This window comes from Falco rusticolus, chromosome 3, assembly GCF_015220075.1.
Source record: "Falco rusticolus isolate bFalRus1 chromosome 3, bFalRus1.pri, whole genome shotgun sequence".
Taxonomy (NCBI): Eukaryota; Metazoa; Chordata; class Aves; order Falconiformes; family Falconidae; genus Falco; species Falco rusticolus.
The window spans coordinates 89536683-89550942 of NC_051189.1; the positions used below are offsets into that span (position 1 = coordinate 89536683).

Below are 14260 nucleotides of genomic sequence, written 5' to 3' on the forward strand. Positions count from 1 at the left end.
TTTTTATTTCTAAGCTGTGCTAAAATGTTCTAAATAATAAAAAGAATGCAGTTTGGACCAGCAGAAATATATACACGTGCATATACAGTTGATATACAGCTGAGAGGCTGTAATACAGTCAAAGCAAGTATGTCCTAATATTTCTAACATGCCCAAGCATCAAGACTAAGAAGGGTTTTCAATAGCTAGATTTAAATCACAGTGGAAAATATTGAGGCAGAATGTCAACAATTTTGGAAATACTAGGGCTCATAATTCTACCAGCAATCATATATTACTGCTCAAATCCCAGATTTTACTGAGGATCAGGTACCCTGGCTCTGATGGGGCACACCAGGCAGCAGCAAGAGCCGTTGCAGTCTAGGTCAAGTCTCCCTCTGCAGTAACTACAATGAGAACACAAGCCCAGCGCCTTCAGGCTAACCACCCGGATTGCATCCAGATATCAGAGGATGCTTGTATAATGAAAGGGTAGCTCACAAGAGGAGAGGGACAGATGATAAAGATGCACATCAACAACTGTAGGAAATCAGACAAGCAACACCAGAAAATGCAGAACAGAGAAGTGGAAGTCGAAAAAGAAGAGACAAAAAGAGATGCCAAGGAAGAAGAGAGATCTGCCTGTTCTATTTGTTCTGTTTTCCTTAATATCTCTAGGTGCAAAGTGCTATTCAAAGGCAGACTATTTAAAGTTAGATGGAGGAATTCAGAAAGGTGCTGTCAAAGAAAACTGCTTTTGAATAAATGTTCTTATTCATACATGTCAGTGCTATTTAACATGTATTCAACCCAGTGACGCTCCTCCTTTAATTATGACCTTTATTTTCACGTAAAATTTGCAAATTTGTTATTCTGAGAAATGTCTCTCTCAAAAAGAAATTACAGAATAACACAAAGAGCAAACGGATGTGGCAAAAGAATTAAAAGTCACATTAGTGAATAACAGAGGTCTTTATAATCATGTTATTTAAATTCTGAATTTCAATACCTGTCCCAGCCAGACTTCAATAATACCAATTACTCATATCTATACATCAAAAGGCAGCCTAAATTTTGAATATCAAAGAGGGAAATAAAAAAATTAAGGAACAAAATGAGATTCTTACACCAGAGGAATGTTTGGTTCTCTTCCTACAACAGGCATTAAAGGAAATATTGCCAGGAACACACAAAGAAGAGTCCAGATCAATGCTCTTGTCTAAAAGAAGAACAACAAACAAATGGGATTTTTTTTGGAGGTCACATGGACAGACAATTGTCTAATCAGAAAAAAATACTTCAGTGAATTACTAACAGCTACTAGCATCTCCCACAGGCAAAAAAAACCCTGCATCTATCAAGAGTAAAATTAACTGAAGAGCACAGGGCCATTGGTATTACACCACTTTAATAAAGAAAATCTCATTTACACAGCTGTCAAAATCCTATCAAAGACAACGAGAGTTAAAGCTAAGCTTATACTTAAAAGTACTTTTTCAAAGCCTGGCTTTCACAGATGTTGCAGTCACCAGGAAGATGATAAGTAACCTTATGGAGGAAAGGAATAAAACTAATCTCATCAGAAGTCTGCAGCAGCTAACTAACACCTGCTCTCTGGCAATATGGTAACATTTTCCAGTCTTTGAATCTGAATGCTATTTGATTTAACCACTGTAACTGTTTAAGTAGTTCTCTAAATTCTTTGCTAGGAGGAAAAAACCCAAACCTATCCCAGGTAGTTTATTCTAAACACATTAAAAGCTATATAACTTGAAGTTTTCAAGCTCAAGTCAGATTCAGATTCCTGAAAGGAAATTTTCAGTGCTACAAAACATCTTCTGTGTATAATTAGCTTTAAGACAAGTTACTTGATTACTCAAATAGAATTTTAAAAAAATTTAAACAAACAAATACAAGCCTCTATATGCAAGACTTAGCAATTTTACTCACTTTTTTTTTTTTTTTTAATTAAAATGTTAACGTTACCCCAGAACTCTAGGTTTTAGGTATCCTGTGAAATAAGAGATGTTTGAATAAACTAATGCAAGAAATGTCTCTTATATTAAAGGTTGTGCCACTTCACATCCATATCTACAAAAGTGAAGTTTTTTCCTAGGAAAAATAATACAGAAAGGTAACTCTGAGGAACAATGTGTGCCAGCTGATTGCAGACAATAATGAATTGAGAAGTGTTTTTCAGTTATCTTCAATTTTTTTTTCAATAAATGATCATATTACTTAAATGGTAGCACTTTCACCAACTATGCATGTCAACACTTACGTCACTGACAATTTGATAAATGACGTGCATTTCATATGATTTTAAGTCAATATTTTTTTAGTTATCAGTAACAACAGAAAACTGATAGCTAACTCATAGCTACCCCAAATTCTTAAGTCGTCATATTACTTATCTTGTATAAGAGATCTATCCATATCATATTAAACTGCCTTGCCTTGCTACATGATGCTTAAGACAGAGATTAGAATAAAGCATAAGTGAACAATAATCTAAAGCAGCATTCCAAAGAGACCAGCTCTAACATCCTAAGATGCAATCAGCTATTAGCCTTCATAAATGCTCTTTTTAAAAAAAGCAATACAGTACCTTTGCTTGAACCCACAGCTGCGTGACCACTGGCCAGCCAGCAAAGACAAGAAGACCAACAGTAAGTGTAGAGCGGTAGAAAAAGCTGAAGACCTGATACAAAAGAAAAAATCCAACAGAAGACTGAAAAATAAGCACGTTAATAAAGCTTAAAATTCCCCAAACAGGTTGAATGCTAGCAAATGAGATACCCTGTTGATACATTATGGATAAAATACTTACGAGTATTTCAATTCCCAGTGTACAAACCAAGAAGAATCCTATAGACCGACCAACATGAAGTGACAAGAGATTTGCGGCAAGGCCTTGAATAACTGGAAGTCTGTTCAAAATGATGGAACAAGATAATGATTATTTTAAAAAAACAGAAACGCAGGACTTTACCACTGAAGGGCAAGGAGGGGGTCAGAGCATAAGAAATGTTTCAGATGTGGCTGATCCTGCCTGCTGTTCCGAAATAAAGCGGGTGATGGCCTGAGGCTCCTTCTGCCCAGCTTTACTTGATATAAAACCTACAATAAAACCCTCCAGGTTCTTCCCTCCCATTTCTGGCACATCATTGCCATTATTTGGACAAGTGTCAGATTATTCTTTATCTAAATTGACTCTGAGTTTATGAACATTTTTGGTTATGCTGTGCTTAATGTCTGTCATAACTGATGAAACATTCAAAGCTTGTGAGAGGAAAAAATCCCCAGTTAGCTTTTCCAGTGTTTTACGAGGCAGCTCATTATCCAGCTGCAGTTGGTCCCACTTTCTCTGAATAATACAGAGTATGGTATCTACAGAATTGCCAGTAGATCAGGTAAGTTACAGGAAATCAGAAGGTTACAAGTATTTTTGGATTTGGAGTAAAAGGAGACCCAAACAAGACAGATTTGTCTCAGTATCAGAGCACAATCTTCAACATGATTAGCGCATGTTCTCCAAAAGCAGCTGGAGTTCAGCGTACCTGACACTTTGCAGGATCAGACTACTTCAAAATTACTGAAGCAAAGGAACAGTCTGTCCCATCTTACAAAAGAAGTCAGCTCCTACAGGTTTTTGCCCAAGATTTTAGCACCCTTTTGCTACAGTTCCAAGAGTACTAAAACATTTTGTCTAGGAAAGACATTAATTTATTTTCGCTAATAGAAAAAATACCTTCTAGAATAGGCAGCTGTATCAGTCAGGCTGGAAACTATGTCAAGTGAAATATAAACCAGAGTCCTCTGGAATGTCTTAGGAAGGTTAATAAAATTATATCTAAATCTTTCTCCCAAACTTATAGGAAAAAATTAATTATCAACAAAAAGGAAGCACAGACCTGGTTTTATAAAATTTTTTTTGTAAAATTTATTCTTTACTTACTCTTTCACAACTGCATACCATACTGGTACTGGCAAGAGACAGTATATGTAGTAAGTCCAAGGACATGTTTGAATCAACAGGAAAAAAGCTATTATCATTCCAACAAAGGCAAAACCGTAGAAAAGAACAGTAGATTCCTGAAAAACAAATGGTTGGACAAACATTCCTGAAACAGCAATAAAATGTTTCAAACTACACACTATTTTCCATTTGTTAGTTACACAGTAAAGCAAATGTTATTTTAACACAGCCACTCAAGCTGTCTTGTACCTATTTACACAACTCTGGCTGCTGTTTCCAGCCAGAGGAAAAAAATAAAAAACAACCAACAGTGGGATTTGAAGATCTAATTCTAAGTATGTCTCTACATAAGGTCCTGCAGTAAAATCTGCACAGGCAAGGCACACTTGTACAATCTGGAAGTCCAATGCACGCAGTGTTTTTTATGTTCAATGGGTACTTGAAATCCATTGGAAATCAGATACGCTAAGGGTCTTGGGAAAAAGAACTCAAATTTAGATTCTAAGAAAATACTTCGATGGTAACCTTTTGAGTTCAAGTTTACAGCATCAAAACATTTAATGAAAATTCCATTAGCACATGTTTCTCCCTCTTCCTCCAAACATTTGTAAAAGAACCAATTAAATTAAAAGATAAAGCATTAACTCCTATCGGGAAAATACAAATCTTCAGAATCTAGGGTCAGTTACTGAAGCAGACTTGCAATCAACCTTCCACAGGAAAGACGTCCTTACTCAAATAACCTACAATTCCAAAATACAAGAGAGGGCTATTGTTGCATAGCACTAAGAGGCTCCCAGCATAGCTAGGACTATTATTATATTTAATCCCAACCTACAACACCAGCTTTAGGCTTTTCTAAAAAGGAAAAATAGATAAATAAAGATATGAGATTAGAACATTCTCCCTACCATGTACTCAAAGAAATATGTTCTCAGACTGAGAAAACTTTAAGGAGGAACCTCAAAGAGAGAAAGGAAATATTTAAAATGGGCAATCTCAGCCAGGTAGGCTAGTCCTTAATCATCACGTAGCAGCAATCTCTTGTTTGTGCAAGGAGGAGTACTGAACAGTCACTCTGCATTTGCCTTTCACTTGGTCACTGAACTACTCTTCCTTATTTAGGGACATTCAATTATTAGAATTACTGCTAAGGGAAGATTATGTACAAATTTTAAACAAAGGCAGCTTCAGTGACTGAGCAGTCTTTAGTGTATTGTGTAGGTAATGACTGAAGACACGGCTCTATATGAACGTCTGTTTCTTTGAAGGAGTTATATAGACAGATATGTGACTATGTTAAATATGCTGAGAAGCAAAAGACATTCAATTCAAAAAGACATTCACATAAACAGGTTAACATTTTTTCTCCCCTCCTCATAACTGACATACAACTGCCTTGATCTAAACTGACAGCAAATGCAAGTTCCAAATGATTTTTTAAATAGAATTTATGCTGATACGCCATTAAAGAAAAAAAGTGTCACATACAAAGCTGACCTAATGCAATTTGTTTTTATTGGTTTTATTAGTTTTAAATTTTATATTTGCTGACATATAGAAAGAATGAATATGCATAGATATGATACGCACACAATATAATTTATCATTGAATGAGTAAGCACATACAATCAATATTTCATTCTGTATAGAGACATAAATATTAGAGTCCAATAAAGTTGGTCATGCACTCAAAACGGAAACCAGATTTGCATTTGCTGTGGTTGTTTAAAAATAGATTAAAAGGTTAGGCTGCTTGCTAAGCAAAACACCACACTACTCTAAAAGAAAAAGAATATTCATATGCAGGATAAGCAGCCAAAAACTTTTGAAGATGATAGATACAGGATATGCAGTTTCATTTTTCAGAGGCTCCTTTCAGATTTTATAAGGCTGTGCTTTGCAGAAGACTATTTGTCAATGGTAGATTGGTTTCTCAGCAAAATTCTTTAAGCAGCTCAAATATTAGGTATAATCCAAATAACTTCCATAGTTGAAGCACTAGCCTCACACCGCGATTCCCTAAGTATTTAGGAACACTAAAAAAGGTTTCTACAGAAAAAGGCCTCTTACTAAAACTGAGGAAAGAAAGTCTATAAACAAAGAACTAAGAAGCCCAATTATTTTTCTACCAGTGTGACTAGCATAAAATTTGTCTTCAACAAGCAAAATCAATATACCAAATGAGAATGTGATGTCAACTAAAAATGTGAAGATTTTGCTTAATTTTGTTACTAATATGCCTGATATTCCATCTACTTATTGTAACTATTTTGTCCATATCTAACACAACTTGTATCTTGGATTATTTCTTCTCAGTTATTTGATTAAAGAAAACGTAAATCATGTAGTACAGCACTTATGAATATTTTCCATTTCAATTTTGTTTGATCATTTAAGGCCAAGACTATCTCATTTCAGTGAGTAGTAAAAACCTCAAGATAGTATGATAGGAATTTTCTCAGATTAATATAGTGAAGCCAGTAAAGATACTAAGTGAGGGCTCACTCTCCTCTATATTACCAAATGAAACAATTCCTTTTATTCTGAAACAAATTCTTGAAGTTTGGGAGCTTTCCCACACACACACACACACACACACACACCCCACAAGGCTTTAATCCTTCTCTATTGAAATGCTAGCTTTTTGCCTGTTCAGCTTTTTGAGGTATCTCTTTTCCTGATGAATGACTGAAAGTAAATGAATTTCCCATGGTTTTGTACTTTGTGAAAAATCAAGCCATGATATCTTGTCAAAAAGAGCTTCCTTCATCTTTGACATCTACTGTTGCACCCTTACAAATCACACAGAGCAAGAAAGCAAGCTGACCTCTGAAACCACAGCTCACCTTTCTATTAAAACAGGTTATATGTTTTAAAAATGCCATGATTGGACTGCACAGCTTCTGAAAACTGACTTCACCATGTCAAAGAGGACAGGAATAAAATAAATTACACGCTCATGTTTTGGGGGCCCTACAGTAAAGAACAAAAATCAAAATGGAACCTTGAAGTCTGTATTCTTCCAAATAAGTATTATTACAACAGACTGCTGACTTACTACAATTAATGCTGAAAACTGACTTCTGTTTAAAGACAGATCCTCTAATAGTTTTAAATCCTTGTGTATGCTTACACTTGCATTAGCATCTAGTAAAATGCAAAGCTATAGGAAGGAAGAAACCGAGAAAGCAGTATTGCATACTCAGACTTACACAGCTTAGGAATACTGATCCTAATAAATGGACCAAACAGTAACACTGTGTAGGATTACATTAGCTAGACAACTCCACAGCTTGCCAGTTTCTACATGTAGTCAAAAGAAGTGGAAAGTGTGCAATTTGTCCTGGACAGAGAGACTGAGCATACACGTAATGCTGAAAACTGATAGAAAAAAAATTCATTGCATTTTTGTGACCTACCTTATTATGAGTCTGGACAGTCTTGGTCAAATTGGTATGGGTCTTGATAATCACCAAAATCACGTAAGTTGTCCAGCCCACAAAACTCGTTGCAATACTTAGACCCAGGAACAATCTATCATAAGTATGGTAATACAACAAGCCTTCCAGAGAAAGGTTAATCACGGTTTTGCACAGAGATACCTAGAGGCAGACAGACAAAACATGCAAGCAACAGTTTAGAACAGTGTAGAGCTCCATTCCGCAAACTGACCTAACAGGAGCTCAAGCAATTCCGCCACTCCAGGCACGCGCATCTTCTCTGCACTCAGGTATACTGGTGTGGCCAGCACCAACTGCTGGCAAACACACTGCTTTGGACTGCTGCTGGACATAAAGTCAGCCATCACTTGGCTCCTTCACCATCTTCCCTGGCCGTGACAGTGGTCAGATGGTGAAAGCTACACAGATAGCACACCTTGAACATGACTGCACACCACATTGTTTCCCACAAGCATTTGACCATCTTTATATATTTTTTTTAATATATATATATATACACATATATAAATTACAGTATAAGTGACCCCCCAAAACCCCAGTCATGTGCTTCTGGAGGGTTACAACATTTACACAGGAAGACAGCTATGGATGCACCTGAAACGCTGTCACACTCCACAGCCTGAAACACCCTCTCTTGCTGGTGTTCGATGTCCTCCACTTCAGTACTACCTGATATCCCCAGCTTTCTGCCTAAGCACCAGAGGTGAATTAAGAGACTGAAGCAGAGCCCCAGTTTCATTCACAAAGCAGCTGCTTGGGGCTCAGGATGCAAATCATCTGGACACAAGAAGGGCTGTACGCAGTTTAATCACGGGTCCCCTTACTTAGTACCTCCACTGGGGAGACACCATGATAAAGACAGTGGGCTTTCCCATCATCAGTGTCTTTCCTTACACAGAGGTGGGCTGACCCCTGTGATTTACCCAAAAATGGGAAGCTCAGCTGTGTAATTTGTGGTCACAGAAGATTCTCTGGTGATTAAAAGATCTGTAAGGTAGAGTATAATAAGAAGTCGAACATGTGAGACAATGGTTCTTCATACGTCCAGGTATCTAGGTGGGACTTAGAAAAAAATAACAGAAAAAGATGTGTCAGCTACAGAAGAGAACAAAAGTCTGTCAATGAGCAAACTCATCCAAAATCACATCATTCCTGAGGATAACAATTATGCATATTTGCAATACAAAGAGCTGTGGAGTTGAGGAGGCAAAGACTCATCTATACTTCAACAGTTGGTAAGGCACCGACCTTTCTGCGTTGCGATATAGGAAGGTGAGGATAACCAGGGCACAAGCCCTCTGTTAGTGATCCAAGAGTGAACTTGAACACATAGGGCACTCAAGTGAACAAGGGGTAAAATCTATACATAACCAGCAACACAAACTTGCAGATTCTACTGCTGAAATGTATAAAATATCTCCTATAAGTAAATGTGTGACAGTCAAACAGTAGTATGAGGAGACTAAAAAGAAAACCTGCTCCCACAGCAAAACAGATCCATTGGTTTGAACTGGGCTATTTCCAATTTACAATGAGGTAAATAAAAAGGCATGAGGTATAAAATAGACTCAGCTGTCCTGTGCATAAAATAGTAATTTATTACCTTGAGAAACATATTAGGGAAAAAGAAAAGCTGAACCCCAACATATAATGGAATTATTCTTTGATGCATCTGGCAGGTTAAATGCAATCAAACATATTCAACTTTTTCATGTAGTTTTTAACACAAAAGTCAGTGACCAAACTAAACCTGTTAAAATGAAAGACGACTTTGTATCATTTAGCTCTACAAATTATTTCTGTGAATGTCAGAATACAAGCACTGGTGAACTACACCCATCGAGTGCCCTGTTACGCAGTGAGTGGTAGCAAATGCTTAGGAAAGTAATACTGGAACTGGGAAGCACAGAACAATTTCACATATGACTTCCAGTCACTGACAAACTGAAATGTGAAATTAAAAACAAGAACAGCTGGTTCAGGTAAAAGAAGAAAATAAAGAATGGTCTAGCTGGTGGAGCAAGACATCGTACTTTTTTTCATGCCACTAGCAGCCTAAGAAGTGTGAACGTGAGCTACATTCCATAGTTTCTCTCTCAATTTACCCTTATCTACAGTGGAAAATAAAAACATAACGCTGTGTGTTAGTATACCATGGAACAGTAACAAGCAGTTTAAGAAGCATGAGAAAAAAATACAGCAAGCCAGTATTATTCATTAGAATTGATGTCAAAATGAAAAATTTTATATTTACAGTGGGATTTTATTTGTGTTAGAGATGTGCATCACTAGTAAGGAAAAAAGTTTTATTTTCCCATTTCATTTCAAGTCAACCAAATTAAATATTTACATATAATAGAAGTTTCTGTAAGAAGTTTCTAGAAGGCATATAGCAAAAACAGACTTACCGCTTGATCGTACTTCTGCTGCTGAATATATAGTCTTGCTTTCTTTAAAAAGTTGATCTGTTCAGAATCAGAAAGTGGTCTGCACAACAATATAAAGAGATAACATTTCTTTTCACAATCAGAAAAAAATAACTTTGTAATAAACAAATTACTCTGGAATGAAACATACAAAATATTCTGAAGTTTATTAGAGGTAATTAGGTAATTGGAACTAATCCATTCCTCTACATTTATCTTCACACTTCTGTCAACACTGCTGTTGTCTAACTTATCCCAAGATTGTTGCGTTAAGAGACATTTATGTAGGTGTTCCCATCTAATACTGCTGAAAGTCATCTCGCTTGTGCATTATTATTGACCATCACTCTGGACAAGAAGCACTGCACATAAAATAATTAAGCAATTTAACTGATTTGATAAATGACTGTAAGCAGTTCATAAGGCTGTCAGCATAGGATGAATTGTACAGGTTCCACACTAACAGTAAATGATGCCTAACAATCTTCTCTTGAAAAATAAGCTTGTCTCCTGTTCCACAGGGAGTTGTTAGCAGAGTCCCCAGAGCAGGGGATAATGCAGATACCTGGCTACACCAAGGTCAGTGATAAAAATCTCCTTCATATTAATGAATTTGATGATCAACCTAAAGAATTGCTACAATTCTTCCCTTACAGAAAGTAGCAACGCAGAGAAACAAGCCAGTCAACCAACCTCCACCAAAGGGAGAAGAAGGCATTTTTCCTGTACTATTTTGTTTTCCAAGGAAGACAGCACGCCAGGGGATCCCAGGCTTACCTTGGGCAAGTTATAAGCCACAACACAGTTACTGTCACTCTAGGCACCACAGGCAAACTATCAATAGGTCACAACTTTCTGATAGCTGATGAACAGCAGTTTTCCTTCACGCCTTCCACAACACCGCTGTAGCACAGCACCATCTGCTCAGCATCCCCAGCACATGATGCCTCCCCACCACCGCTTCCCTCACACATGCTCCTTCACATGCCTCATACACAACCATCAACTTCATGTCTCAGGCTGTGCCAAATCAGGACCAGCCCTGGGGTCACCTATTATTTAAAATCAAAAGGAATCACCTGAGCAGTCACTCAGGTGAACCACAGGGGCATGTCTTGATCTTAGGCAACTACAGCATGGAAATGCTCGTTCCTGCAGTTCCCAAACACTTGGGAACCACTTCTGCCTACAACCCAGAGGCAGCTGATACATCAACAATACAATCTTTTAAGCCCTGAAACATATTAAAAGGATTCTGTGCCTGAACAGCATGAATTTTTATTAATAACAACATCCTGGCGTATTTTGACACTGTTTCCTTGAGTTCAGAACACAGCAGTATTATAGAAAAGTCTTCTAAAACATAGGATAATAGCAGCGGCAATGTCTTTCTTTTGAAGAAGAGTACATGAAATAACAGTATTAAAAAATGTTTGATTCTCTTCAATCTAGAAAAGAATCAATGGATGGTATCTATAAACAGGTAGGAAGAGAGAGGTCCTGTCAAAAATGAAGGAAGAAAAAGATGATGACAAGGTAATGGTGTTTGATCACCTTAACTTTGGGTGATGAACAGAGGATTTTAAAAAACAGAGCTGAAAAATAACAGAGTGAATGTTGGTTGTTCCTGCGCTGTCATGACACGTCCCTATGAGAGGCAACCTTACAGCTCCACAGACCAAGGGCTACCAGCATGCAGCCAGCAAGTGCACCCCGAGGCTGGTGATGACTCAAATTAGAATCAATTCTTCAAGTAGGTGAACCAGAGCCAAGTACTGTCACCAGGAAACTTGTAACCCTCAAGTTTGCTAATTTTTTTGGCAGAGGAAAGGGATCAAAACACGAAACCAAAGTGGGAGTTTTCACCATGTTGTGGAGATCAATGAGGACAAAAAAGTATCTTAGTTTTGGGAATAAATACTAAGCAGCTTTATTTAGAACATAAATACACCCAAGATGTTCCTGTGCTCACTGTCCCATTTTTACTGTTTTACACATACTATTTTCTGTGGATTTTATTCTTGTCACACTCAAAGCAAATCTTTACCAGGCTAAAATTATCTTTTGCTTTATATCTTTAGTCATTTAGCTATAAACCCCTTAATTATCTTTTTACTCTCTATGAATCATTTTATTATTAATGAACAATAGGTTTTACCTATTCCTTCTTAGATGACAGCACCTGGGATCTCTGTACATGGATGGTATAACAGAATAAATGGGGTTTTTAAACAGTAAGGCTTCAGTAAGTCAAATGCAGGAGGCAATTATTTCATCAAATGAGGTTACCATTAGCAGGTGCATTGTTAATTTTCAATAGCTAATACCGTACCACAAATTTTACCTTACTTCCTTATCCATGTTTTTCAAGATGCTGAATTTACAATTGGCTACAGATTGTTTTTGCAAAATTTATGAATTCCACCAGAAACTAATGACTGTTCATATCAAAATGCAAATGCCATCCTGAATGCAAGGGCTAATCATCATCTTAAGGTATTTCTTGTACCTGTATTAAGCAAAAAACCTCAAAGAAGTGAACAGAGAAATTTTTATACCTCACATCAGACTAGAAAAAAAGAGAGTTACCAAATACGCTGGTTATCTCTTGGTTAGGCAATGGGTATAGTTTGCCATAAGCAGTTTATCACCCACTGAGGACTAATTCACTTCCTAAAGCTGACACAGTAGACAGGAGATTTAAAAAGAGCCCCTTGCTAGGTGTAGCAGTAAGAGTAAAAAGACAAAGCTGAGCCATGAGAAGCAGAAAGTTGCCTAAAGAAAGAAACCAGGAACTTTAGAAATGGTGATTCTATAAAACCTACAAGACTCACCAAACAACAAAATCACAAGGAAAATTTCAGTCTGAGAAGCTGAAACTTGAACTATTCTTGGTACCACTTAAATTTTAACTTAAATTCATTAAAAAGTTATGAACACAAGACAGGTAGTGTTAGAAATGAATAAACTGATCAGTTATTTCCCTCTGGTTTAGTATGCAACATGCTAGAGGCAATACTAGTGTGGCACTTAATGCACACATCCATGCAATTAGTATTAATAGTAATGAAGTGAATTTACGTTATCAGAAAGATGCTGAACTCTATAAAGAAAACTAAGGTATGTATGTACAAGCTCTCCTCAGCTATCCATCACCAATCTACCAAATTCAGGATGAATACTCTTGACTAGTAAAATCACAAGTATTTTTCCATAGCACAAAAATACCTGTCCTGTTAATGAATAAACATACACAAAGAGAACTGTCAGAGTTCTGAACTCTGTCCACACAGTCATTTCTTGAAAGTACTGCAAAACACATGCACCGTAAAGTGTAGTACCCTGAGGTTTAACTTAAAAGAAAAAACAAGAGCTCTATGGTCACATATATTATAAACAGACATGCATTCACAGTATCATCAGAATTCCAAAGACTTAAGATTACAATTCCTCACAGAAAACGGTGGTGGTTCAAGTACAGTAATTTCTTTTTCCACGATGGCTATCAGAGATCAACTTTCTCATTCCAGACAGAAATCACAGCTTCATCCATGAATAAATATAATTAATTATGAAAAAAAAATAATTGGGCTAATCATGCAAGTGCTTGTTAACTATCCCTTCTGAGATGTTAGCTACCCTTGTCATAAGTATACCTGACAAAATTAATCTTTCCAGCACATCATTTACGCTTCATATAAGCTAAGCTATTTGACAGCACTAACAACAAGGCTGTGATGAAGTACGCTCACCACAGCAATGTCAAGGGGACCTCTCCTTGGCCAACGAGACTTGTTTGTCATCACACTACACAAATTACCATCCCCAATGGCATAGGTAGCATGCTGTAGTCACACCATGAAATAAAAATCTTGGAACAGAAGGAGATGGCTTGCAAATAAATCTGTATCCACCACTGCTAATTTCTTAAATGTTATTATGCCTGGTTATTTGGGCAATGATTTATAGTCATTTTATCATACAGCAAATTTTCCAGAATTCTAGTATAAAAAGTAACCCTCTAGGACCTGTAGTAGTTTGATACTTATTATTGCCACCTCATGCACATCTACACCCATCTATCACTGCCTGTTCACACATCACACAAGAAAAGTACTGTGCATCCTACAACCCTTTAGGAGTGGCAAGATTTGAAGAAGACACAGTGATGACTTTTCTATGACCCATATCCAGCAGCAAATCAGAAGCAGCTGCTCAGATTTCAGTCTTCTGACTTTTCATATTGGCTGTCTTGGGGATGGGAAGAAAAGGAACAACTCCTGTCAATGCAAAACTAAAAAAGCTAGAGGTTCAAGGGATGTATATCCTTATCCTCATGACAGTCCCAAGATGAAGCAAGACCACCTGAATAAAGCCTGCTAGATTTTGTATGGATTACTTTCTCCAGAACA

The 14260-nt window shown here is 37.0% G+C and overlaps 1 protein-coding gene and 1 pseudogene across 5 annotated transcripts in view; one reads left to right on the forward strand and one right to left on the reverse strand.

Annotated features, from left to right (window-relative positions):
• PIGN (phosphatidylinositol glycan anchor biosynthesis class N) overlaps window positions 1–14260 on the reverse strand; it is a 106918-nt gene that overhangs the window by 35376 nt on the left and 57282 nt on the right. For all 5 annotated transcript variants that reach the window (XR_005103152.1, XM_037379974.1, XM_037379975.1 and 2 more), the window contains 6 exons: window positions 9831–9909; window positions 7381–7563; window positions 3938–4074; window positions 2810–2909; window positions 2588–2680; window positions 1107–1198 (listed from right to left, as the gene is read on the reverse strand). Coding sequence is in view for 4 of the 5 variants with exons in the window: in XM_037379974.1 (XP_037235871.1) it covers window positions 1107–1198; window positions 2588–2680; window positions 2810–2909; window positions 3938–4074; window positions 7381–7563; window positions 9831–9909 (684 nt within the window). In the remaining variant the exon portion in view is untranslated. The remainder of the gene's footprint in view (window positions 1–1106; window positions 1199–2587; window positions 2681–2809; window positions 2910–3937; window positions 4075–7380; window positions 7564–9830; window positions 9910–14260) is intronic.
• LOC119145709 lies at window positions 8250–8397 on the forward strand (annotated as a pseudogene).